The sequence below is a fragment of the Lobosporangium transversale genome, assembly GCF_002105155.1.
Source record: "Lobosporangium transversale strain NRRL 3116 chromosome Unknown BCR41scaffold_24, whole genome shotgun sequence".
Classification (NCBI taxonomy): domain Eukaryota; kingdom Fungi; phylum Mortierellomycota; class Mortierellomycetes; order Mortierellales; family Mortierellaceae; genus Lobosporangium; species Lobosporangium transversale.
The window spans coordinates 257677-284748 of NW_019029002.1; the positions used below are offsets into that span (position 1 = coordinate 257677).

The 27072-nt window shown below is 42.7% G+C and overlaps 6 protein-coding genes across 6 annotated transcripts; 4 read left to right on the forward strand and 2 right to left on the reverse strand.

Annotated features, from left to right (window-relative positions):
• Nucleotides 1-38: 38 nt before the first annotated feature.
• Nucleotides 39-1356, reverse strand: BCR41DRAFT_355955 (hypothetical protein). The gene is made up of 5 exons (XM_022024558.1): nucleotides 1169-1356; nucleotides 853-897; nucleotides 635-699; nucleotides 384-494; nucleotides 39-218 (listed from the first exon to the last, which is right to left on the reverse strand). The coding sequence occupies exons 1-5, from the start codon at nucleotides 1314-1316 to the stop codon at nucleotides 66-68; spliced, it is 522 nt and encodes a 173-aa protein (XP_021880299.1). The 5' UTR covers nucleotides 1317-1356; the 3' UTR covers nucleotides 39-65.
• A 4270-nt stretch (nucleotides 1357-5626) lies between these two features.
• On the forward strand, nucleotides 5627-11799 carry BCR41DRAFT_371644 (hypothetical protein; the record flags this gene model as incomplete). The annotated part of the gene is made up of 5 exons (XM_022026621.1): nucleotides 5627-7351; nucleotides 7486-7637; nucleotides 7816-7960; nucleotides 8079-10444; nucleotides 10566-11799. The coding sequence occupies 5 exons, from the start codon at nucleotides 5627-5629 to the stop codon at nucleotides 11797-11799; spliced, it is 5622 nt and encodes a 1873-aa protein (XP_021880300.1).
• A 234-nt stretch (nucleotides 11800-12033) lies between these two features.
• On the reverse strand, nucleotides 12034-13398 carry BCR41DRAFT_397379 (hypothetical protein; the record flags this gene model as incomplete). Its single annotated transcript, XM_022028887.1, has 3 exons — nucleotides 12034-12288; nucleotides 12576-12755; nucleotides 12856-13398. 3 exons carry the CDS (start codon nucleotides 13396-13398, stop codon nucleotides 12034-12036), a joined length of 978 nt encoding a protein of 325 aa, XP_021880301.1.
• A 4059-nt stretch (nucleotides 13399-17457) lies between these two features.
• BCR41DRAFT_355958 (hypothetical protein) lies at nucleotides 17458-18291 on the forward strand. The gene has a single exon (XM_022024559.1). The coding sequence runs from the start codon at nucleotides 17519-17521 to the stop codon at nucleotides 18188-18190; it is 672 nt and encodes a 223-aa protein (XP_021880302.1). The 5' UTR covers nucleotides 17458-17518; the 3' UTR covers nucleotides 18191-18291.
• A 3530-nt stretch (nucleotides 18292-21821) lies between these two features.
• On the forward strand, nucleotides 21822-23623 carry BCR41DRAFT_288569 (GMC oxidoreductase-domain-containing protein; the record flags this gene model as incomplete). Its single annotated transcript, XM_022020309.1, has 2 exons — nucleotides 21822-22569; nucleotides 22671-23623. Coding segments are annotated over 2 exons (1701 nt in total), but the record flags the coding sequence as incomplete, so codon positions are not given.
• A 2426-nt stretch (nucleotides 23624-26049) lies between these two features.
• On the forward strand, nucleotides 26050-26574 carry BCR41DRAFT_355959 (hypothetical protein). The gene has a single exon (XM_022024560.1). It carries the CDS (start codon nucleotides 26195-26197, stop codon nucleotides 26480-26482), a length of 288 nt encoding a protein of 95 aa, XP_021880304.1. The 5' UTR covers nucleotides 26050-26194; the 3' UTR covers nucleotides 26483-26574.
• The last annotated feature ends 498 nt before the right edge of the window (nucleotides 26575-27072 follow it).

The following is a 27072-nucleotide window of genomic DNA, read 5'->3' on the forward strand; positions in this document are numbered from 1 at the left end:
AAAAAAAAAAAAAAAAAAAAAAAAGAATAACAATAATAAAGCCATCGATCCCCCTCCTTAAACTTCTACACTTTTGCAGTAGGACTGATGATGCACAAAGCACGCGCACGACGCACAGCCCTAGAAACTCGGCGTTGATTTTTGGCCGAGAGTCCTGTTTGTTCCCTTGACATGAGACGTCCGAATGGCGTGATGTAGTGTGACAACAGCGAAGCATTCTAAGTAAAAATATTTTCCCCCCATGTTAGTAATGTCGTTATTATTTTTATGATATTATTGTTTTTATAAAAAAAATATAAAAAGTCGTTTGATCAAGCTTTTCCATTTCTTTTTCCAATTGAAAAATGGAGTAGATAAATGAGCATTAGCATAAAATTCTTTACCTTATACTCTGCAACAGGATTGAGATTCAAAATCTTGAGTTCATCCACAGGTTTGGCAGGAGGCTCATAAACCGTAGCTTTGGTATCATTCAGGTCCGAGGGTTTATATGTCTATGGTCATTAAGATAAATCCGACAATCCAGAAGAAGGAGAATCTTAAGTCATCATTTTCCTGGAAGAGAATATACTTGAAGCGAAAAAAGTGTTGTTGATTCCTATGACTTATTATCATGATTCGCCCATGTCCTTACATCTCCTTTGCGGAAAGATCCACGAGACATCCTGAACGACTCAGCGCCTGCGGCCGGTGTTGCGTCTACAGTTTTTTTTTTTTTTTTTTTTTTTTTTTTTTTCAATTCAATAGAAACAAAAGAGGGTAAGGATCAGTTGCCAATGTTATCCGAAATAGGAACTCCCATCATCACTCCAATGGTAATTCATTATTGTATTATCTAGTTGGCTCCCTTACGTGTATTAATAGAAGTCGTGATGATATTCATCAAAACATCGGCATCTATTGTGGTTAAAAAAAAAAAAAAAAAAAAAGCTCTAAAGTTAGTTTACAGAATCTGCAAACAACACACTGATCAGAACTCAGTCACTAATTCATAAATGAAAGTTGGAATGATCTTGTCTAAAGGATTTTTTCTCTCCTCAGCCATTATAGTTGTTGCTATCGTCTTCCCAATGACAGTGTTGAGTAATCGATAAATGAATCCTGCTCGAAAGTCCTTAGCATATTATTATTAAAAAAAAAAAAAAAAAGTGAGCTTAATGGTTCTTACGTGGGCGAGATTCCTCATCCTCCAAACTATCCGATTTGAATCGGCGTGTGACAAGATTATGTGCGGGGAAATTAGTACTGGCAAGAGTAGGGACTAGAGTTTTGATAACCGACTTTGTAGCCGCGGTCCTATATACTGAAGGCAGCATTATGTATTTATGAATGAATGTCTTTAAAAAAAAAATGCACACACAGGGAGAACCTTCCTTCCTTCTCTGTCGGGCGCATTTGTTCAAGCAGATGTGGCTTAAACAACCCTATCCTACAATGTATCAACACAAATATGCGGTCACGTTAAGCGCTGCGCCGCTGCCACTCCTTTTATTTTTTTTTTTTGATATTCAGGAATGGAATGTCCAATTAGGCCAAATAACGTCCACAATAAGGTCTCTGATTTTACCTAGGGTTGGAATAGGGAGCTAAAAATCCTTTAAGAAGAAACAGTGCTGATTTCAATGGTAGTAATAAAATAAATAAACATTCTTTTATCTTTTTTTTTTTTTTCCCGTAACTTCTTCGAGTCCCGAATACATTTTAATAGAGGAGAGGGTAGCACAAGTTATAACCTATGGCTAAAGTGAAAAAAGTAAATAATGGAGCGAATGGAGAAGGCTTTTTGCATAAAAAGGAGCGCCGACGATATAGCCACAAAGGTATATTTATATATGACAAACATCCAGTTTCCGATTTCCTCTCTCTCACTTGAAAAGTTTAATCGCAAATAGGCGTATCATCCATCGAGATCTTGAGGATGCCACAGTCAAAGTTGGTGTCAATGGCATGAGTGTAGCCATCCTTCACAAAGGCGAGCTTATCTTTGCTGGAGGATTTGACGAAAAAAATGACCATGACCCGTTCACTCCAGAGATACTTTTTTGCAATGGATTATTCATGCCACTTTTTTTTTTTTTTTTTTTTTTTTTTTGGTTCATCAATTGAGGGACAGAAAGCAGAAATTCTATGTTAACGGCTTTGTTTTTTTGACATATGGCATGCATTTTCTCTGAAAACGATGATACATCTCAAGTATAGACAGTGTCTCTAACTGCTTCACTAACGAAGGCGTTCACTGTAGCAACCGTCGGAGAACTTGTCGCCGAAGGGGCGATAGACTGAGACATCACCCCCTGTATCTCAGTACTCTCCTGATTCCCAATTACAGGACCCAATCTTCATCTCTAAGCTGACCATCCAAGATCTTCTCTCTCATTTCATCGCTCAAGTTAACAATGATTACACTATTCTTCTCTTTGGATCTATGGGAAGGCAATAACTAATATTAACCCCCTAAATCCATATGGTTGAGTAGAGCATCTCGAATCAGGACACTATTTGGTTTCTAAGCCCTTTAACTCCCAAAGAACTTATTAAAGGTATCCATTATTTAGACCAGACATCAAGCTGCGACCCAACACGGTTTATAATAACGCTATGTATGCTGTAGCGGGAGAAGCAGTAGCAAACGTGGCAGGAATACCTTTGGAGAACTGGTTATGAACAAGTTCGTCAAGCCTCTTGATCTTCCCAATACCGGATATTCAGTTTCAAAAATGCTCAGAAAGCACAGTTCAAACTATGGAGCTCCTTTTGACGCCAGGATGCAAAGAATGCTAATTTTACACTACTACCCCTAGAAGGTATGACATCCAGGATGGCCGCTGTCGCAAACATGTACTCTAATGTACTGGATCTTGCTCGCTGATGCCATGAGAGTAAAAAGGAACTTTCCAAAACGTATTGAAAACAAGCCACTAACGCGCAGCATAAACGCCTGTGCAGACGTGTATATCCATCCTTACTGGGGCAACATGACTATCACTACCCAACCGACAGGCATCACCAGTGCTGGTGATCATTATGATAAGGATAGGAAAGATGACTATGATGATGACGATCAAAAAATCTTGGCCGCCAAGTTCCACGTTTTTGAAAGTCCTCTAGATCATTATCATTATGATTCATTCAAAACTCTGTTTGCTCGATCAACCTACACATTTGCGAGATTTTCATCTTTTTGACTGGTAAAGATGGCCATATCACAGATCTCAGTATAAATTTGAGTAACGAAGAGATTTTCGGGAAGAAGGTATAAGTGGTTTCTGGATGCCAAAAGCGAGCCTTAGAAAATAAGAAAGATATAAAAATCGTCAAATGGAAATACATGTGAATAATCTGGGTTGGAATGGAGCTTAATGGTTAGGTTTTCGCCAATCCCTTAACCATTTTATCCTCTTCTATTTGCATAGTAATGATAATAATATATAATAAAAAAACTAGCTGATATTGATGTTGAAGAATTAAATCCGAACGGAGTTTCGGAAGAACTGATCATCCATGGACAAAGGGTAGAGAGGCGTTGCGCAGAAAGTGAGACAAATAGGACTTTTGACCCAACGGAGTAATGGTATCCCCCTTGTCTTACGATAAACAATACATGTATATTTTTCTTCCTCAAAAGGACGCGTCTATTTTTATGTATTATCATGAACATTATCTTTCCAAGAATTCTATAGGATGCACAGATTGCACATGGGATCAAAAACAACAGTCGACAATTCGACAATAGAAGGCTTTCCTTTTTTTTTTTTTATCAGGCGGCTGTTGAGGCTGAATGAGACAAGCCTTTACGAATTTTCTTCTTGTGAAAGTGTTTTTCAAGCAAAATATCTCTCAAAGGCTCTGTCTAATGTCGGACTCAAATCATTGATGGTGGGACATGTCCAAACAATGTTTCACATCATTATATAATGAGCACTAGGATCAATTTATATTTATACTGTTCACAGAAAAATATACATCTTCTGTAATGTGTACATTATTAATCTTGTAAATGATACGATGGAGCAGTAAAAAGATCCAGCAGGGCATTCAATGATCAGCACGCGCGTTTCTTTACTGTCGGCTTTCTTTTCCAGAGGATGCAATGTCAGAATTTATTTTTTTTTTTTTGTTTGCTTTGTGTTTTATGAAGAATGTTCTGAATGCGCATGCATGATGGCTAATGATAGGATTGAATTTGATTGCCAAACCGAGTCTGAAGAGGACTAAATGAACCACTAGTGAAGATCTACAAATATATAGTTGCTTAACCGCTTTGATAAAGGAGACAAAAAAAGGCATTCATGTAGTCGGGTATAATCAGACTCCAGTGGAGCCAGGGACCTCTCCAGCAAAATGTGAATCAATCACAAAAAAAAAAAAGGAGCCCAAGTATTTATTAAATTACTAAAGCATTGAAGTGTGATCCTTACACACACTAAAAACAGAGCGTTTACCGTTCAGATGAGGGCTGCGCTTCTTTTTTCTTAACGCCAGAAAGGCGTTTCGCCATGTGTGTGTTTGTGAAAGGATGAGTCTGTTGACGCAGGATGATTGGGGATAGGGACCATCCAAAGTCGATAAAGAATAGTTAACGGATAGACATGTAGGTGAACCAGATCGCTGGATCCAAATGCCCAACTTCGATATTGAAAAAGAACGTGGCGAATAAAAAAAAATGATGTGAAGAGTATTTATTTTTATCATAGTTTAGATGAAAGACAATGGAATGGCATGATACATGAATAAATATAACACGCTTTGCTTACATGGTCATCGTCAATGCCCAATGAGTGCCAGGGGACTGAACAACGGTTTTTTTATTCCTTGGCGCTGGGTTTGTGGTCCTCCCTTTCTTTCCCACTTTTTTTTCATTTCAGCAAAAAGATGTTTGTTTAAATGTTTAGGTGAATCCCATCCTGTTCAAACTTCATCCCTCACTTTTAATCTAATCCTCCATCCTCATTTTTCTTCTATACCCATATTAATTCCCCTCTCTAATGGCATTCTTCTAACAAGAATAGACCTCTACTCTTTCTCTCATCCCTTGCTTTCTTTCACACTCACATTCACATTCATACATACTCATACTCTCTCACACCCATCCTCTTACTCGCTCTCTCATACCCACACTCTCACCTCCGGTCGAACACTTCATTCAACCGCCATCAACTCTAATCATTTCCTTCCTACACTCACACTCTCTCTTCTCTCTCTACTTCTACCACTACTTCAACCTATCTTCTTACACCTACTTTTGACTTGTCAATTGTCTCGTCCAATTGTCAAGCAAGCTTAGCACTCTTTGACCATGGTCAATCCCCTTCAAAAGATATACAACCGTACTCCTTGGCAACAAAAACGATTGAGTGAGCCTCTGAACGACCCCAACTATGTACCGTATCCGCTCCAGCACTCCTCCATCTCTGAAGAAGGAGATCAAACCCCTGACAACTATCAGGAGCAACTAAACGATCAGCCCTCGTCTTCAACATCACCTACCGCCAATCATCAATTACAACGGCAGGTGTCCATTGCAGAGCCATCCAGTAGCAGAAATGGTAATAACAACAACAGCAGCAGCAGCAACAACAGTAACAATAAGGACAATGATAATGCATCTCAACCGATAAGACGGGTCATGACCAGAGCCGACACAAAGATCTCTCTCCGAAAGTCTAAAAAGGACTCACGACGGGTCTTTGTCAACGTTCCACCATCTGCGCAGTATCTCGACAAAAATGGCGCTCCCAAGACCACCTATGGATCCAATCGTATCAACACTGCAAAATATTCAACGCTCACTTTCCTACCTAAAAACTTGTTTGAACAATTCCGCCGCGTCGCCAATATGTTCTTCTTGTTCATGGCCATCATACAATTGACACCCCTTTTCACTGTCGGCTCGCCCTTCTTGACCGTCTTCCCACTCTGCTTTGTTGTTGGTGTCACCGCCATCAAAGACGGCTTTGAGGACTACAAACGACATGTCGAGGACCGCAATTTTAACCAGCGGCTGTGTCTGCAACTTAAAAATGTGGTCAATTACAACTACACGACTCAGGAATACCTCGATAAACAAAGACAGCGTGGCTTTTTGGCCAGGGCCTGGAGCACCCTTACTAGTGGACTCCGAGGTGGTACAAAAAGGACGTCTAGGGCACTCAATCTCTCCAAGAAACCAACCCGCGAAGAGTCACCGCAATTGGACACCCAAAATTTCGGTCTCCCCGAAGACGATAGTCTTAGTCAACAAACAGATAAACACTCACACCAACTGCCCGATGGCTCTCCCACACCCCAGCCAGAGTTTGTCAAGGAGCAATGGCATAACCTTCGTGTTGGTGACTTCATCATGCTCAAGAATAATCAAGCTGTACCAGCAGATGCCATCATCCTCGCTACATCCGAAGCAGAAGGCTCGTGCTTTATTGAAACAAAAGATTTGGATGGCGAAACAAACTTGAAGACCAGAATGTCGGTTCATGAAACCTCCAAATACAATACGGCTCGTCGCTGTAGTCGGCTAAAATGTTATATTGATATGGAACCCATCAATGCCAACTTATTCTCGTTCAACGGATCGCTCACCATGATTGCTAAGAGGAGAAGTCCCAATAATGATCAAGGCACAGGTGGGGCTGCAGGACGATATGGTAACAAGCGATATAGCCACTATGCTCCCTCCATCACTTCTAGCATGATGTCGAGCGTCCGTGGATCTATGGATGATGGCCGTGACCACTGGGATGAGCACTTGAACAGCAATTCTGAAGGTGCTGATACACAATTCCCAGCACAAAGCGGCACGAGTGCTTCAGACTACGCGCGCTTGCACAAGAGCCGTAGTGCGAAGCGCCGTTCCAGGGCTTCAGAATCAGCAGAGCATCCAGCTTCGAACACTGCCATCTCTAGTGGCAAGCAGGAATATGAGGAACCAGCGGAGATGATTCATGATGAGCAGCCATCATCCTCATTACATCCCAGTTTACCGAAGCGCCATAGTTTGTACCGATCGTCGACAGGCATGAGTACTGGAGGTGCAAGTGAGATGGCCAAGAATGTTCTTAAGGCAAATCATGAGCAGCAATTGCAACAGCATCAGCAAGATGGTCATGATCTCCACCGAGTGCGCTCTTCTCGCCATGCTCAACGCAGTAGTAGCAATTTTGGAACCACGGCCCAGTATAAGGAGACCACTATTCCTGTGGATATTAACAACATGCTGCTACGTGGTCATGTTATCCGTAATACCCATTGGGTTATCGCTGTCATTGTTGCTACTGGAACCGAGACCAAGATTATGTTGAACTCTGGCGAAACACCGAGTAAGCGAAGCCGTATCGAGAAAACTATGAATATTCAGGTAAGCAAAAAAAAAAAAAAAAAAAAAAAAAAAAAAACTTCAATGGATATGAAATTTATGTTGTATGGATTCTAATGCTGCTATTAAAAAAAAAAAAAAAAAAAAAAAAAAAAAAAAAATGCATACAATGATAGGTTGCACTTAATTTTGGGATCCTACTCTTGCTCTGCATTGTTTGTGCGATTGGCTCAACGATCTACGACCGAAAGTGGCGAGGCACGACTGCAGAGGAGTTATGGGACAGATCGACTCGTGGCATAGTGACTGAGGGCGTGATTACTTTCTTGTAAGTGGGATAAAATCTATTTTTTTTTTTTTTTTTTTTGACAGTCCAGAGAAACGATTAATATTTTTGGGCTTTGCTCAGCACAATTCTACATACGCATGATGAAATTAATTGCCGAGCTAATGGAATTTAATGCCCTAACGGATAATTTTTTTTTTTTTTTTTTTTTTTTTTTTAGTACGAGCTTGATTATCTTTCAAAACATCATCCCAATTTCGTTGTATATCTCTATTGAGTTTGTCAAGACCTTCCAAGCATATTTCATCTGGCAGGATAGTGACATGTATGATATCGATCTGGACCAGTTCTGTACCCCAAAAACTGTAAGTTTACTTTAATTAAATTTGTTATTTTCCTACGTGTTATGTATCCTTAAATATATCGCTGACAATCAATACCTCTCTTTTTTTGCTTTTTTTTTTTAATTTTTGTTGCTGTTAGTGGAATTTGACCGATGACTTGGGTCAGATTGAGTACGTGTTCTCGGACAAAACAGGAACTTTAACTAGAAATATTATGGAGTTCAAGAAATGTTCTATCAATGGCAAGATCTATGGTAACAATGCGGTCTCTGGAAAGACTGATGCAGAAAAAGGTGTCGAGTTAATGAACAGTGGTATGGAGCCTGGCCAACAGGATGAAAGTGGAGAGAGCAGTGCACAGCATCAGGAGAAGCAAAAGAAAGATGATGGTAAAGATGCTGTCTTGAAGGAATATGATCAAGAGATCCGTAAGATCTTTGAACCCGTTTACATGGATCCAGTTGAGAGCTTATCCTTTGCCGATCCGGACCTTCTACGTGATATGGATGTTCAGAGAGGAGGCACTACCTCTAATACCACCAATAGTACTAATAGAGAAGGTAGCAGCTCAACCTCAAATCAGCATGTGACATCTGGTAATAAGGGACAAGAAGTGGCTCATGATGGCTCGCCAGCTAGCAACATCCGTGATTTCTTCACGTTGCTTGCTCTTTGCCACACTGTTGTGGTGGAGCAGCCTGAGGAAGAAATCCAGGATGATGAAGATGACGAATACGGCATTTACGAAGACCAAGACGACTCTAACAATGGAGATTTAAACGGTGAACGAAAAGGAGGATTGCACTTTGGTCTTCGTGAGAAGCTTAAGCAAAAAGCGGAAGCTGCGGGTCTGTCTGTCCCTGGAGCAAGCGGCTCAGCGGCCAATCAGGGCTCTGGCAAGAGAAGCCGTGCCAACTCCAACGCGAATCCAGGTCCAGCGGCGACACCCAGTTCCAATAATGGACTGAAGCAACAGCACAACAATGGATCAAGTAGTTCAGTGGATGAGCAGGGCAAGGCCACGGCCATGCTCCGATACCGTGCTGAGTCACCTGACGAGGCCGCCTTGGTCTCCGCAGCTAAGAATGTTGGATTTACGTTTGTCTCTCGCGGCGCAGTTTCTACTGGTGCAGACAATAGTGGTGAAAAATCTGGGTCTAAAGGAGCGGGTAATTCTCGGCAGAATGTCAATGTCAACTTTTTGGGCCAGGATCATACCTATGAACAGTTAGATGTGATAAAGTTCAACTCAACTCGTAAGCGTATGACAGTCATTGTACGAGAGCCTCAAGAGTTGGGTGGCAGGATCTTGTTGTTAACTAAAGGAGCCGATAATGTCATCTTTGAACGTTTGCGTCAAGGTGATGATGATCAGGAGCTGCGTGATCAGACTGAGCATGATATTGAGACATTCAGTAACATGGGACTGCGTACATTGACGTTGGCACAGAGGGTTCTAGATGAGAAGACTTACCTTGCTTGGTCTACCAAGTATGCTGAGGCTGGAAAGGCATTAGAGGATCGTGCCAAAAAGGTGGATCAGGTTGCAGAGGAGATTGAGAAGGATCTAACACTTATTGGTGCTACTGCCATTGAAGACAAGCTTCAGGATGGTGTTCCCGACAGTATTGCAGCTTTAAGACAGGCTGGCATCAAGGTCTGGGTCCTGACTGGAGACAAGCTCGAGACTGCCATTAACATTGGTTTTGCATCAAGACTGCTCGAAAAGGATATGAAATTGGAGATCATGAAGATGGGACGGAATGAATCTCCCGAACAGGTTCTAAAGCGGTTCAAAGTATTGGTAGAGGGCGTCATGAATGGTCATGGCAGTGCTGAAGAACACGCCTTAGCAGACTTTACATCCAAGACTACTAAGGACGAGAGCGACCACCATCAGGGTGCACAACAGAATCAGCGCGAACAACAACCTCTCTCCTCCTCGTCGACCGCACAACCAGCTCAACCATATGCTGTCTCGAATGGAAACTCATGGGATGAAAAACATCTTCCACCAACCCCTTCCGATGCCTCACTCCTTCATGACCCTCACCGCCAGGAAAATCATCAAGCACAACACGCATTGATTGTAGATGGTTCTGCACTCAAGATATTGCTTGACGATCCGGATGCTCGCAAGGATTTGATCCGATTGTCAGATGTATGCTTCTCTGTCATCTGCTGTCGTGCTTCACCTCTGCAGAAGGCTTTGGTTGTGGAACTGATCCGACGTGGCAAGAAGACTGTTTGTTTGGCAATTGGTGATGGAGCCAACGATGTGTCCATGATCCAAGCAGCTAACATTGGAGTTGGTATTGCAGGACAGGAAGGTATGCAAGCTGCCATGGCCTCAGATTACTCAATCACACAGTTCCGATTCATCCGTAAGCTGGTCCTTGTTCATGGTCATTGGGGCTACATGCGGATTGCCGAGATGATCTTGAACTTCTTTTTCAAAAATGTTCTCTGGGTTGCTGCCGTGCTTTGGTTCCAGATTTATTGCGGGTAAGCTTTTTTTTTTTTTCTTTTTTTTTTTTTTTCTTTTTTTTTTTTTTCTTTTTCTTTTTTGGCATTCCAAGCGATAACATTTATTTATTGTATTATCTATATGTTCGTTTCTTTGTAGTTTTTCGGCAATGCTCTTCTACGACTACACATTTGTGTCCCTATATAACTTGATGCTCACAGCGGTCCCTGTCCTTGTACTTGGTGCCACAGACCAAGACTTGATTGCTCCTTATATTCTCCGATTCCCAGGCGTATACAAGCTGGGTATTCACCAAAAGCGATATAACCAATTCCGATTTGCTGCCTATATGCTCGATGGCGTTTGGCAGTCCCTGATTGTTTTTTGGTTCTGGCGTGGTGTCTATGAAGTGAATCTGTTGGGCCGCTCCGGCATTGACGGCTCCTTACTTGAACTCTCGACCTCAGTTGCGATCACGAATGTGGTGATTGCTTCGTTGTATGTTGGGCTGCATACTTACCATTGGACATGGTTAATGCATTTTGCAGTCTGGGGCTCGATTGCATTCCTGGTCCTCATGATTTTGATTTATGGGGAATTCACAGCCTCACCAATCTATCATGTCGCAACCCAGCTCTTTAGTCAAGGCCCATTCTGGTTCATGCTGATCCTTGCGGTGATAACAGCATTCTTGTTGCGGTACACGGTCTTATTCATAAGCTTCTGGTGGTTCCCAGATGATGTCCATACAGTCCGAGGAATCATGATCGCAGAGAAACAGAATGCAAAGCAAAAGCACGTCAAATGGACGGGCCTTGGTGATGATGGTATGCAACCTCAAGAACAGTCAGAGCAAGAGAAGGCTATCTTGAAGAAGGAGGATGAGAAGAGGGCCATTAAAGAAGCAGAGAAGGCAGAAAAGAAGGCAGAAAAGGAAGCTCGCAAGAATGGTGGGCAACCGCAACAGGATACAAATGGCAACCGCAACGGTAACGATCAGCCCTATGACCTGACCATGGTTAGGATCAATGTCAATGACCATGAACATCACTCCCAGGAACCATCTTCAAGCCCTTACGGTGCTGCGGGTGTTATGGTATCTCCAGGAGTGTCGCAAGCTCGTAAGCAAAGCCCACTTGAAATCCAACAACAGCTGTTACAAGCTCAGAATGAACAGCGTGAACGACTCGCAACCTCTGGAGAGCTTCACCTTTCTCCAGACGACCCAGAATTCCCTCATAACAAGAGGACATCGTCTTACAACAATGTGAACTCATTGCAGAGCAAGCCTGCAGCACTACCACCAATCCCTTCACCTTCACTACCATCATTACCAGACATGTCATCTGAAACCATCCCCTCAAATCAATCACCCTCTACTACCAACAACTAACATTTGACAGCTCAACAATTACAGTAGATATGATATTCAACTAATCGATAAAAAAAAAAAAAAAAAAAAAAAGGCAGATGCGACATGACGAACTTTGTAAAAGGAGGATAATAATAATTTTATGAGGCAAGCGGATGATCCTTTTAGTAACGACCCTTTCTCACTAATTACAGCCATCACTATCACTTCATATCTCAAGTATTATGTAACGACTAGTAGTAAAAAATAAAAAGTTTATAAATAAAAGATTAACAATTCTGAAGAATGAGGCTGCTTAGTGTTATTACAGGTCTTGGTCAGGCCATCATCTGTGTAGTCGATAACCTCGACCTTGATAGTATAATAAATGGGGTCAATTAGCATAGCTACATCTGAGCTGTGGAAAGCAGCAGCAGCAGCAGGAACCAGAGAGGCAGCAGGGGCCAGAGTGGCAACAGAAGCAGGGACAGGAGCAGCGGCAATTGGACCGATTAGATGAGAGATATGAGCCTGATGCGATACGGCGAAGTGGAGCCGTTTAACAGTATTCCAGAACATTGCGAAAGTTCCTTATAAACGATGGAAGGTATAGGAGATTAAAGTGTAGGAGAATGAGAGGATTGGGGACTAAGAATAAGACAATATATCCTTTTATAGTGCTTTGGAGGGCATACAGAATAACCGAAAGACCAAAACGCGAGAGTTCGCCCAGCCGGTAGAGACTCATACCGATATCGGTATTAGTCAATTATAAGCCTACCACTTTATAAACCTTTTGTAATTGATAGCGGACTAACCAAGAATGGCAGCGGTAAGACATCGGTATGAGCCTCTGGCCCCAGCCCGCTTTGAAGTCTAGAATGTAGCACAAACCATGTGAGCCGCGCAAACATGGTAGATATACCCTCTAGGCATCCGCTAGTGATACTCGGTGACTCAAAGCGGGAGTCTAGGTTGCTTGTGAGAGCTTGAATTATCTGTAAGAGGAACAGAAGCAGTCACATTGGAGAGATATCATTAGATGCAAGGATCCAGACCGCAGTGACCGACTGGTTGGGAAGGAAACGGCTTATGCACTTGAGTGCTGCCTGGGCCAGACTTGGGTGGTTGTTTGAATCCAAGTCCCCCACGAAATACTGAGCAAAGGCCCGCACCAACTTTTGCCGTAGAAGTTCCCCCCGACCCTCTTTGAGATAAATATGCAGTATTTGGTAGGCCGAAAAGTGTGACTACGTGTCCCTGACCCCCAACAGCGCCAAGACTCTCTCCACAGAGACCCAGGTCCTCCGGATAGCTGTTACACCCACTTCTGATGATATGAGGACTCACCTCTAGGTTGCCAAGCATACGCTCCCAGCTTGGGACACGTACCGGAGCCGGCGGTTTGAAGGTGCCTTTCAACTTGTCAGCCGGCTCTTCCCTCGGCTCTTGGAAAGTGAAGGCGACGTGTTTTGGTGGAGTGATGGGCTGCTCCAGTGTCGCGTCCTCAGCCTTCCTCTTCTTGCTTGTTGATGAACCTGGATCTTTCGTACCATGGCTAGTGCTACCAGCCGCCACCAGTCGACGTCTCTTTGAGTTGGCTACTTGTTCAAGCATCGCATTTTCCACCTCTCTTTTCATGTTTGTGAATGTGTCATGGTGTTGAAGGGGTATGTATATATGATGGGAAAAAGGGGCTCTCTTTGAAAGGAAAAAGAGTGATGTAGAAGATGGAGAGTGCAAGAGAAGGGGAATGCGATAAACAGAAGAAGTAGGACGCGTTTATAAGAAAGGAAATAAAAAGAAGTGAGATAGGAAAAGGGATAAAAGAAGTGAGAAATTGATGGCAAGCATGTGGATTCAGGATCTTTGGGCTGTCTTTGTTCTATTGGCTGATTTTTTTCGCATGCCTCCAGACATTTGGCTGGTGAATGGGAATAAAGAAAGGACAATAAAATAATGCGATCGTATATAATGTAGTAATATATCCAGAGAAAGGATGATAGGTGTCTGATTATCACTATTTCCCACTGTCCGAATAAAGATTTAACAAGCATTTTAAACAAAGTGTCCGTACACACCCCTTTGTATAAATGCATGATGGAGTAGCAAACATGGTAGATGATGCTTTTGCCAAACTCTTCCCCATCAACGTAACCGCTCTTCCACTACTGGGCTGACAGTCTTGTTTGGCGATGTCATCGTTGCTGCTACCGTATCCGTTACTATTGTTGTTCCTTTTGGAAAGGAGGACTCTTCTCTCTTTGTGCCGTAGTCGCCGCCATTATAGCATATTTGAGCGTTTTGTCTGATTGAAATAGGCTAAATTCGTTTTTCAAATGCATTTGTTAACGGAAAGAAAAAAAAGCCATTGACCGAAATATGGAATAAACTTTATCTGAGCTATGTAGTCGAATAACACATATCTTGAGAAGCAACTCAATCTAGTTATTTATTCATGATTGCTATCTCGCAGACATTACGTCCATCAGTGCATTCATTTTTGTAATCAACAGAATGGCATCAGTCATAATTTCGATGCTGTTCGAGAAAACACACAAATATTAGCTACCATTTCTTGAAATTGTTTAAATATCTACCTTCCAAATCATTCGAGGAATTTGATCAGGACCCTCCGGAATGAGCTGATCTCAATGACGCAGAATGTACGGAGTTTGGATTTGCTGTCCGGGAGTATTTTCGGCTCGAAGATAGCCCTCAGTTACACTTGGAGAGCCGTTATAGGTCCTATGATATCCGTTTCGATCGCTCATTAACGATGACACGATGGTAGCTCCGCCTGCAGAAGAATTAGTTTTATTTACAAAAAAGGTCCTGATTTCCTTGATAAGCACATCCTAGGAAAACCCCATGAGCTTTTTCGGCGTTTAGAAGAAAAAAAAAAAAAAAAAAAAAGTATTGATTTGTATAAGCATCTAGACAGAATGAAGTCCAATGTCCAGTCCCTTGCTAATGTTGGCTCAATAATTTCAAAGGATACAAATACACAAGAGAATTCATAAGAAAAAAAAACGCAGGAATATCGGCGATGCAAACGAACCTGCCTGCCACTCCTTCGATCTCATTGAGCACGATATTGAGAACGCTGTGACAGGTTCGCTGCTCAGCAGCCTGAATATTTTTAAACCAATAGGATTCATCAAGAGACCTTGAGTGAAGCGATGGTAAAGAATTATCTACAGATGAAGATGGAGACAGTAAGGCAGAGCCCATAAAGAGAAGCGCTGTGGTCACCATGGCGTTTACAAGCCACACTAGGCGATTTATTCTCGCGATTGTAAAACAGACACCGCAGACGCTAAGGTGTTTTATCTTTTGAATTTTATTTTGTTATTATCATTGTGGTTATCATCCCAAAATGCCTCTAGGCATGGGGTCGGGTCGAATCAATTTTTAGCTTCTAATATTTGATACAAAATGAAGTGGACTCACTCTAAGCCATTATACAGTTAGAATAAGCGGAACAAAACAAAGCCTGCAAACCATTTATTATACATATTAAATAATACGCCTTTTGAAGCTTTCATAGGTATATCTATCCTGTAGAATATGCTATTTCTTGATGTTTCGATACTATTAGATTGATATGATCTACTCTAATTGTATGTGAAGGAGGGAGATAAGGAGGCGATGCCAAAAGAATTTGCTTTCATTTCTATTATTCATTAGTTAGAGATGTGGGTGGGAGTATAGATGAAACATATCTTGTTACGCCAGGATGGTATTTTGTCCAGAGATGCTCTTCAATGTACATTGGAAACGTACTTTGTCAGTACCATGGAACTATCTTATCGTTGCGGCCATATTGACATCCACTAATGAGATCAAGGATGGTAACATGCGGATATTGTTGAATGGGTTTTGAGCCCCTCTAATCTCGCCATTGTCTTGGGGAAATCAGACAAGACGATGGTACATGGCAATCCCTTCATACAATCAGTGAGGAGTAGGGATTCGCGTAGATGAGGAATATCGATGGCCAAAAAGGTGAAAGGTGATTCTTGAGATTGTTGCCTGCAAAGATCCAGCAACGTAGGCAATCCCACTTCTGGAGCTGACGGTGATAGATGTGTTGACAGCGATTCCTGTGCAGGGGCTGCTGACGCTACTTGTCAATGTTGGAGCTGACGTTGGTGGTTGTGTATTGCTCAGGTCTGCTTTACCATCTGGATGATCTCCCGAACCCAAGCAGTCACAAGCTCTATATTTTGTGAGGCGTCTTTTATAAATCCGCCATCGGATGTCTGTTGGTGTAGCCCCAAAGACCCTGACAGTGTTTTGTTAACAAATTTAATCCAGGTTTGAATGTGGTCTTCTGCAGTATACGTTGTGGCCAGAATATCTTGACCCCAGATATCAAAGCTATCAGTGATGTAACGCTCCAGCATCTGGTGTCCTTCTGATCGTACTTCTACTCGTTCAGGGCCGAAGAGCGATCCAAAATGGATCACTTTTCCTGGACGTATCTGTAGGTCTGAGAGTAAGATGGCTCGATTGTATCGAGTCTTCCAAGTATTAACATCCACTACACTGGCTGGCGGCTCTGTATGGTGTCTGTGACCGTATTCGGAGTCATCCAAGGCTCCAGCATCAAACCATGTAGTATCATTCACCCAACAAACATCCTTTTCCACGTCTGCATTTAATACCCCCGATTGTCCTTGTAGCCATGAGATGGTCATGTTTAATCGATAAAATACACAGATCGGGCCCACCAGCCCCAAAGATGCTGCTAATGTCGTATTCACCGTCAACCCCTTCAGAACTCTGGACAAAGTACAGACAAAAGCCCAAGGGATGGTTGTCCAGGCATGATAAATCCGACAGTTTATATCTGCGCTCCTATTGCTTGGGGCCGAGTAATAAAATGCCTCCTTCATTCCCTGTAAAGTTGGTCCTTGTCCTGATATCTTTGGCATCAATGTCTTACAAAATTCTGACTTTCTCGATTCACTGTCCCCCATCTCTCAGCCAACGCTTCAAGAGGCATCCATCCAATGTTGAAAGTCTTTTCAGTCATATAGAGCGGTGATAAGAGCAAAGTCCCATTCAGACATCCAGCCAGTCAAAATGCCGTCTCCGATGCCATCCACTGATTGTGAAGGCCACTATGAGGGAAATAACCAAGAAAGCGTTCTTGATCTGCAGGAGGACGGACTGGGAACATGGTAAAAAAAAGGTGCTGTGTTACCTGTTCCCTTGCAACTGCAAAGAACTGCCGCACCTTGCGCCTTAACCTATCTATGAGGAAGTAAGAAATGGGGTCCATTCAACTTGGACGAGTGATATAAATACGAGAAGACCGAAGATCACGAGACTGATCGATATTTTCTACTTGGAAGACTGGGCTGATTTGGCCATGTTAATAAATTGCCCTTTTGGTTCAGGACCAGAATAAATGGTTTTAATGAAAAAGAAATGACAATGCATTTCATAAATGTCAAATGAAGGCAGCATTCATATCATCCGTTGAATCACCACCAATAACAAAAAGGGATTCATCGGTCTTTATCTTTCTTTGATCAAGGTGTAGTTCTAGGCCGTCCTCTATCCACAAATCATAAATCATCCCACGAGGCATAAACTATGAGCAAAAGGTAGATACATGTATACAAGCCCCACATGACTCATATTTTCTTCCGGCGCAAACGTAACCAAAGTTTCTTTCCTCTTTCTTTTCTGTTTCTTTCAACAACAAGTTAATAACATTAAACAGAGCTGTGCCGCCAAAACAGAAAGAATGAGCGTTGAATTAGTCCCTATTAACACTGCCAAAGATGTGCTTGTGCACTCTGAGGATGGCAATACAAAAGAAAACCTCAATTTCTCTTTCTCCTTTGAAAACATGCCGATATCAGGAAAGATTGCCGTTATCGGAGCCGCAACAGTCGTCGGTATCGTCGCAGGCCCTGCCGTTGTCACCACTGCCATTACTAGCGCTGGCTTTGGCTCTGGTGGAATCGTAAGTGGAAGTCTAGCTGCAACGTTTATGTCCTCATATGGAGGTGCTGTTGGCGCTGGCTCTGCTTGTGCGACTCTCCAGTCTATTGGCGCAGCTGGACTAGGAGTAACTGGGACAGTTCTCTCTGGAGCGGCAGTAGGTGCTGCATCCGCAGCAACTGCAGCAATAGGAACCTTGGAGGGAGTTCAAGATGGAGTGAAAGCTGCAGCCTCAGCCGCAGCCTCGGGTGCTTCAATTGCTGCACAGGCCACAGTCTCTGCTGCAGCCTATGGTGCCTCAATTGCTGAACAAGCTATAGCTCCCGACGCTGCAAAGGTCGTAGCAGTCAATGCGTCTCTTGGAGTAAACACAATAGCAAGTGGAGCGAGTGCAGTAGGAGTTGGAGGATTATACTTTGCTCAAGCCGTATATAGAGCAGCAACAGGAAGAGAGAAGAAAAAGAGAGAATAATAAAAAATAAGAATGGGCAGGTCACAAGTGTTTCAGAGCACAGCAGCTGGTTTATATTTACATAGTCATTCCCCTTTTTGGTTAGCTTCATCTTATTCAGGCCATGTCGATCATTAAAAGCATACAGAGTGACGGGAAACACTATTATAAAAAAAAAAACAAAAAGAAAAGACAAATCATCCCCAAACACACTTTGTCCTCTGTATTAGGGTAAATATCATCACTCTCTTATCATATAAATAGGAAAGCATTATTGCGTTGCCTACGTCTCCTGCTGTCTCAGTCTTTGGTCTTCTATATCTTATAAAAAACCTCGGCCACGTCCAGAACCATTGCTTGTCGCTTTCCCTCTATATTATTAAATCCACGGGCCATGTTCCTCATCCAAACGGCCCAGTGGCCGCTGTCAACGTTCCTACTCCTGCTACTGATCGCTCCATTTTCTTATAGTATTAAGGATGAGATAATCGAATATATGCATAACTGATAACCAAGATCTACAGTAACACTAAGCAGCTCTATAGCCCATGACATTATAGCAAGAGGGGACAAGAGGAGCAAAAAGAAAAGGGCGCACTCTCAAAGTGCTACTGTACTATTGCCATCCAAGGATCGCAAGAGCTGCACGGATATGCCTCTTTATACGATTCATATCGCGTCATGGTTTCGTTCAAGCTCCTCAGACCACAATATTTTGAAATCCAAACGCAGGCTTATTGTACAATGAAAAGTGTCCTGGTAATAGTCCACGGTTTTTTTATTTATTTTTTTTCCTTCTTCAATAATGCCTGTTCACTTGTAGATGAGACAAGAAAGCAAATATACCGGACAATAGCGGCGCATTGGGAGCTTCTTTCTCGTCTTCAATTGCTTAGTGTCATGACCCATAGGACTATTTTTGATGTTACTACCGGCCCTGGTTGCGGCTGTTACCCTCGACCTTTATAGAGTAGTAAAGTGGATCAATCAGTACAGATATGTCAACGCCCGAGCTACGAGCGGCAATAGCAGGCACAGGAACAACAGTCACAAGGCCGATTGAGTGCTGTGTTGGGTCTCCCAGACACTATCCCTGTCACTCAATCTGCTGCTGCTATCATAGCCAATTCGCAGCCTTTAAAATCATGAGCAACGCGGAAGGGGAGATGTGATTAGGATAAAGCAAGGTTCAATGCTCACTGGGAAGGAAAAGGTTACATCTTAAAAGATGGTGAAATGCTATTAATGACACAGGCCTGCTGTTTGGTAGCCACAAAGGATTACACGTCAAATGTCCGAAAAATAGACGGGCAAATCAACACACTATATTTTTATGTTTGCAGGTAAGACAATCGAATAGGCACAAACAATCATTAGGGCCTGAATCATTTGTGTCACAAGAGCTCTTTTTTTATTGCCATACTCAATCATATCCCCTTCTAAACAGCCTTTTGAATCAAAGCACGGCTCTTTTTTTAAAAATAAATAAATAAATAATTGTTTGCTATCTGACTACCTAGATTACCTAGCTGCTACCTAAGTTACAAGAAGCCAGACTCTTGGTCGCCCTAAAAAGTGTTTTCTTCATTATCGCCAGAACACTCTCCTAATTTGTCATCGAGAGCACACCACGCGAAGCTGGACTGGCAAGCTGTAATCCTCTAAGTCAGGTCTTATAGCCTTGCAAACGTCCACGCACACGTACATACTCATTTACTCATTTCTATTGCTAATCTACTCACCCGGCTGAAGGGTTTACCATCACATGACATCCAAGAATCAGCTCGGGTGTATGCTTAGATATGCGTTGTTGCTATATAGGATAGCGCCTTGTGTTAGTGTGTTAATAATTCGCATGTACGCGCCAGTACTATTATTAAGATTGCTCTACGCTAGAATAAGCGCTTTTTTTTTGTTGTAAATCTTTGACTTATTTATTCTTTGGAATCTTTTTTATTTCCTTTTCATTTTTTTAATGAGGCATTTGTTTGCCTTGTTAGATCGTTTTTTATCTTTGAATTCGCTCTTCAGCGAGCGGCACTGGCCTCCCAGTATTGACAGCGCCCAGAACGCACCATGAAGAGGCGGTTTAGTTATCATGTCTTTGAGTTGTCCGAGGAGGTAGCGGCCTGGCTGTTTGGCCAAGGCTGCTCAGCTGCCTGACCATTTGAGAGGGCTTGAATGAGATATTCTGGCCGCCTCAGTGAAGAGATAGTGGCTGGGCGGGTCGGCTTCATTTCGTGGAGCCGGCTAGAACTACCACGCTCCGGTCGGATTAAGGGGCTCGTACCGTTCGTAATCCGACGGTGATATGAAAAGTGAGGAAGAGAGCGATGCAGAAAAGAGAAGCCAGAACAAGGACAGCATAGAGCGAGAGAACTAAGAGCTTCAGGAAGAGTTTATGTTTGGAGAGTGTTGCTTACGTTTCATGATGATCGAGGAGGCCGAGGAGACCGAGCGGTGAGTGGTTCTCGAAATCGCTCATAGGAAGAGTAAGCGGAAGCTATCAAGCTATATCAGCTGGCCACTGATCAAATCCACCTTGTTGCACGTTCTAGAGTGACTAATAAAAATCAAAGATATTTGGGAATTGAATAAGGATATTCTACGCGCCTCCATCATATTTCATATGAAAGAGTGAGAAAACGCTCACGGCTGGAGGTAAGAATAATACTCCACATTCGTGACTTGCAAGCTCACACCAGCAACAATCTGTTCACAAACAGCTTTAGCACGAATCGCGCTGTTCTAGAACCATTTACTCTTGATAGTAAGGAGGATCATATTCTTCATTCTCTTCGTTTGTTCGCTCTACACTCTTGACAAGAGATGGGATAGACTAACGTAGGAAATGTACTGTGATAGGCTGTATCCAAACTGTTTTTTTTTATATGACATGGGCCCTCAGATGATTAAAACACTTTATACTGCGATAATATGAGAAAAGACCTAAATGACGAGGTTGTAGCCTTTTGAACAAATTCATTAATCCAATCATAATTTTGATTGAAATAAATGGGGGTCTTATATACTCCATCTCGTTTCTATACGCTCTTTTTTTTTTTTTTTTGTCATACAGTAATCCATATATGCTCCATTTCGCTTTGGCGCTTCACGTTACAAGATCACCTTGCTATTTCCTTCCCGGTGTAAAACTGTAGTTCATGTGATTAAGAGGATGAAGGCTTCCTCACAGTAACCCATCTATGCTCCCGATACAATCAAAGTCATTCAAAAGATTTATGAACTACTACTGTTTTATCAAAACTATATCTTTTCTCTTTTTTTCCGTTTTTTTCTGTTTTTTTCTGTTTTTTACTTTCAACTTTTCATTCTTCGTCTTTTTTTTCTTTTTTTTTTTGACTATACACATAAATATGGCCCAGTACTCGCTATATACAGCTGTCATGCGAAGCTCGGCGTTGCTTCTAGACAAGTTTGCTACCTTCACTAGCCTGGCCGAAGAAGGCAAAGGACCGTGGACTCATACCAAGGACTCACAAGAGCAGTTTGACTACATCGTTTGTGGAGGTATGTATCTGAAAACGAGAAACTGCAGTTGCAATTGACAAACTATTATCATTTTTATACTGTCTGCCTCATTGCAATTAAACAGGCTCACAATAATCTTCGATTTCTAAAAGGTGGTGCTGCCGGTTGCGTGGTAGCTAGCCGTTTAGCAGAAGACCCAAAGGTTAATGTCCTTGTCCTCGAGGCTGGTTACTCGGATGAGATCCCGTCATCAAGGGCCCCTCTTCTTTCTATGTTCAATATCGATAGCAGTAAAGACTGGCGCTATAGAACCGTCCCTCAGGTCCACGCAAATGGACGGATTTTGAAACAACCTCGAGGCAAGATCTTCGGAGGGTCAAGCTCTATCAATGCCATGATGTATGTCCGTGGGGCACATTCTGATTACGATGAATGGGAGTCGCTAGGCAACCCTGGCTGGTCTTATGGGGAATGCTTACCCTATTTTAAAAAGCCAGAAGGGTTTAATGACCCGAATCTACCATCATCTCCTAGGCAGGGATCAACATACGAAGCCTACGAGCCAACGTACCACGGTACAGAAGGACCATGGCAAGTTGGATTTCAATACACTCATAAGTTCACTGAGAAATTCATCGAGGCAAATGTGGCAGAAGGCGTGCCCTTCAACAAGGACTGCAATGGCCATACAAATCTAGGAGTGACTTTGATCCAGCGGTTCGTTCAGCGCGACGGCGTCCGGAGCTCATTGGCTAGAGCATTTCTAAAGGGCAAAAATATTGTTCCAGGTGGGGGTGAGAGGGGAAGGATCAGGGTGGTTTACGGTGCGAATATCAGTCGTATCCTAACCCAGACGCGGAAGGGTGTCAAAACGGCTTACGGTGTCGAGTTTTTGGATCATAGAAATGGTAGAGTGACACCCAAATGTCAAGTTTCTTTTTTTTTAATTATACATGTATTTCCTTTATTTTCACAGTATTACAACTAACGCAATGTTGCCATGCAATAGTCCAGCGACGCGTTCTAGCTACAAAAGAAGTACTACTTTGCGCAGGTGCATTTGGCTCGCCACATCTGCTTCTTGCCTCTGGGATTGGTCCATCCCGTCAGCCCTCTATCCCTCATGTCCATACACTTCCTGGAGTAGGTGCTAACCTTGAGGACCATATACGTATGGAAATTGTATTTCGAGCAAGTACTGTTCATGACACTGGCATGAATATCTATAACTTACTGCCAACTGTCCTTAACTACAAGCTCCGTGGCGCTGGTGTCCTCTCTAGCAATGGTATTGAGGGCGCCGCTTTTTTGAGGCTGGAGGATATTGTTCCGGACTTTGTGGAGCGCGAAAAAGCTAACGGAACGTACAAAGAGAGAGCTAGTGGACCGGACGCGCCTCATGTCGAAATTATAGTTTATCCATTTGACTTTGAAGCCCATGGCGAGAAAATGGCACTCCATCCTGAGGAGTACTATTCCCTGGTGGTCTCACTACTCCACCCTTGCTCCTCCGGTACTGTGACGATTCGACCAAAAATGCAAAAAAGCGGTTCGTCAGCGGTGGAATGGGAGACAGTAATTGACCCTAACTACTTTTCGGATCCGTTTGATCTGCGTGTCGTGGCAGAGACTATTAAGTTTATACGTAAGCTGGGTCGCCGGTTGAGCCAAGATCCTGAAGTTGGAGGACAGGAGGTTTTTCCAGGCGAGGAGGCTGTTCCAGATCACGATGATGCCAAACTTCAGGATTTTGTGCGGCAGAATTGTAACACGATCTACCACCCTACAGGCACATGCCGTATGGGGCCCGCCTCGGACCCGCTAGCAGTGGTTGATCATCGGCTGAATGTCCATGGTGTGGAGAACTTAAGGGTGATTGATGCGAGCGTGATGCCGAAAATACCTGGCTGCCATACCTGTGCACCAACCGTTATGATTGCGGAGAAAGGAAGTGATTTTATCAAGGAGGACTGGAAAGATTTAGATTCAGCGTAGAAAGGAACCATCTCGCCGTTCTGAGCAATTGGATACATACAGCTCTTTCTAACACATCTAGTGTTTTCCGCAATAAAAAAAGAAAATCATAAAATAAGTGTTGTTCAAGTAACAACTTTCAATGTAGCGCAAGGCAGAGTGATATATTGGTTCGACGCCAGCCGCGCACGGACGAGCGTGCTGCAAAACGTGTCCCGATTGGTCACATGTTCCGGCTTTTGATGATCCCTGTTGCTCCCTTCGGAAAGAGAGCTCCCCTCTTTCTCTCTCTCTCTCTTTTTTTTTTTTTTTTTATTGTGCTACCGTAATACAGTATTTGTAAACAGAAAAAAAGCTTTTCGGGACTATACCACAAAATACGCATTAGGCCTTATCCAAGCAATGTACGTTATATAATATTGACCACTGTTGGATTATGTTACCACGCATAGAGCCTTGCCACCAAACTACTAAATGAGCAACCCTCACTATATCCTTGACAATCGATACAATGTCGTCGAGAAAGCCAAACAACTGGATTCAAGTGCCCTCAGGCCTATAAGATTGCGTCTAAGGAAACAGGTATCCGCCGGAAACTTGCTCCTCATTTCCTTGACCATTTTGAAGTCGGTAACGGGAATTTGGCCTGCGCTCGTGTTTACTTACACTTCGTCTTCCGTACTCCTTTCTTTTTTTTTTTTTTTTTTTTTTTTTTTTTTTTTTTTTGATCGAGTTAATTCCGGTTTATTGCCTTCTCACGGCAACTTTTCTGTAGTGGAGGCGTCTGGGCTCAACAAGCTGCCTTATTCCATATTATGGCTATATCGAAGCGCCCCAGTCCTTAGTACATTGCATTAACAGAGCATCTTTTCAGCTATCAAATCTCTTGAATGTAGAAAGCACGAAGAGCCACCTGCTCTGGCTGGAATACCAGCCTACAAACCTGTGTATGAGTTATGTTTGTTAATTTTGACAGCTATATGTTAGTAGTTTGGGGGTTGAGCAGTGCAATAGTAGAATTGGAAGTAACTACGAGTTGTCCTCATTGCTCAATGCTTTCTATTATTAATATAATAAAGCGCTAAATCCCTTTATTTAAAATAAAATAAATAAATAAAAAGCATGAATATCGGTACTCGTATAAACCAGCTTACCGCTCCTTAGATCTTATTGAGCGCGATATTGGACAGGTTACGGCAGGTTCGCTGCTCAGGGTTCTGGACATTTTTTATGCCAACAGGGCTAATCGAGGAATGTGCTTGAAATATAAATGTCATTTTTTATTTTTAAAAAGCAATAAGAAATAAAGCTAATTGAAGACTGGGTTGTCAAATAGACCTGGGCCACTTGGACATTTGGTAGGCCACACTTGCATATATTACCTCATTTATAACCCATTGCATACTTGCTGGCATCATACACGTATGATACCATCCATTCTTTTTCAAAGTTTGGAACATCAGGTATTGGTGATGTTGGCAACCTTTTTGTGTGTGTGTGAATTGGGCAGTCGACAGAATATAGGTATATAGAACACAAGTTACAACATGGTATACGAAACTACAACAACAGAAGCGAGTTAAAATATACCGACGTGCTTGAGTGTCTTTCTTAGGGATTGGGTCACCAAAATAAAATTTGTTTGTTTCTTCTCACATGCTCTCGAAACCATCTACACATTTGAATTGCCACACGCAAATATTTCACCATTCGCTCCAACGTATCACCATGAGTGTGATATGTTGAATTGGTTCCCTATAGCTTCAACAGACCCCACAAACCCTATTAGCAGTGCTTATCAGCCTAGATATATCAAGGGAACGCAAGAAGATGAGGAAGCGCCGGATGCGACAAACCAAGCTTCGCCGAATTGTACAGGAAAAGATCAAGTTAGTCAAGCTCTATGGTGCGGTAGAATGAATCAACTCAGATCGCCCTCCTTTCAAGTCGAGACTACGGCGGCGAATATTATCACTGCTATTACACTATTCAATAAATAAACGATACAATGGACTCCCAAGCGGATGCTAGGGTCATGCGAAAGTCCTCATGAGTTTTTTATTTGCACAAATAAAGAAACCAGGATAGCTCCATGACAATTTGTTTTCGGCCATTTATTTCGACATCGAAATAAGATTTCAAGACAATGCCCATGGATTGCTGAATTTTAAGCCCATTTATAATGGCAAATTTGCCCTTGTGATGGACGAAGGGATAAGCCATGAGTAAAAGATAAAAGGCAAGTACAAGCTCACATGCCTCTCACACGCATATGCGCATATACATGCATAATCGCAGTCTTCTTTTTCCTATAAAAGTAGGAAATCCTCTCCTTCTTTCTTTTCCTTTTTTGTTTCTTCACCTTTCTTCTCCCTCCTTTTCAAAAAAAAAAAAAAAAACCACTAACAAGATAACATGTCGGTATCATGAAAAGCTGTCACTATCGGGGCCGCAGCAGTCGTTGGCGCCATTGCAGGACCTATCATTGTCACTGCTACTGTCGCTAGTGTTGGTTTCGGCGCTGCTGGGATCGCAGGTGGAAGCCTAGCCGCCTCGTTTATGTCCTCATACGGAGGTACAGTTGCTGCCGGTTCAGCTTGTGCGGTTCTCCAGTCCATTGGTGCAGCTGGACTAGGGACAGTTGGAACGATTATCTCCGGAGCGACAGTAGGTGCTGTAGCCGCAGGAACCACAGCAGTAGCTGGACCAGAATCTCCAACTTCTGGCGCCACAAGCGTTGCAAAAGCCACAGTCGCTGGCGCATCGCTTGGAGTAGCTATAGTTGAAACCGCTACTTCTTTAGTGGCCGAAGCCATGCACAGAGTGCTAACGGGGAGGTGGAAGTAGACATGGAGAAGGGGAAACGACAATCAAAAGTTGGTGAACCACACGTGAGACAGGTGAAAATGGCACAGCAGCAACCGCTTAGTATCACAATGGCAATAAATCAAAATCTCTCGCTCTAACCTTATATTTACAAGCATTTTTTGGCTTCGCCAAAGGGAAAGACATGTGAACCTTAATTTTGCTTTATTAAGCGTACAGACATCGAAATGTAATGAAAAGTAGCTGCTTATTTTTCACCACAATATAATTTTCAAAAGGCAGTGAGGATCACTGGCAGATGCACTTTAGGTAATTGACTGGTGTAAAATGGCCTCTGCTCGTATCATGGGATAAACAGTTGAGTTAATCCTCAAATATTTTCATATTTGGCAAGGACATCCTAGGTCTAGCTTTGAACGGGCCAATAAAATGTTTTTAGGCTATGAGAGAGCGTAATATTGAAGAACATAGGCCTGATGTCAGCACGGCAAATACTTTCTACATAGCCCAGAGACAGTGGCGTTAAATTGCTTTTGCCTTAAAGGCAATTCGTGCGCTCTGTGTGTGTTGTGAGAGTAAGACCATAGACCTAATGCAAAATTATGCAAGGA

Excerpts from the sequence above, each read along its gene's own strand:
- BCR41DRAFT_355955 (XM_022024558.1), bottom strand. The coding sequence starts at position 1,316 with ATGCTGCCTTCAGTATATAGGACCGCGGCTACAAAGTCGGTTATCAAA. Across the intron at positions 898-1,168 it reads GGATGAGGAATCTCGCCCAC|ATGCCGATGTTTTGATGAAT; the intron begins GTAAGAACCATT and ends TAACCACAATAG. Across the intron at positions 700-852 it reads CACGACTTCTATTAATACAC|ACGCAACACCGGCCGCAGGC; the intron begins GTAAGGGAGCCA and ends AAAAAACTGTAG.
- BCR41DRAFT_355959 (XM_022024560.1), top strand. The coding sequence starts at position 26,195 with ATGTCCTCATACGGAGGTACAGTTGCTGCCGGTTCAGCTTGTGCGGTT.
- BCR41DRAFT_355958 (XM_022024559.1), top strand. The coding sequence starts at position 17,519 with ATGAGCGTTGAATTAGTCCCTATTAACACTGCCAAAGATGTGCTTGTG.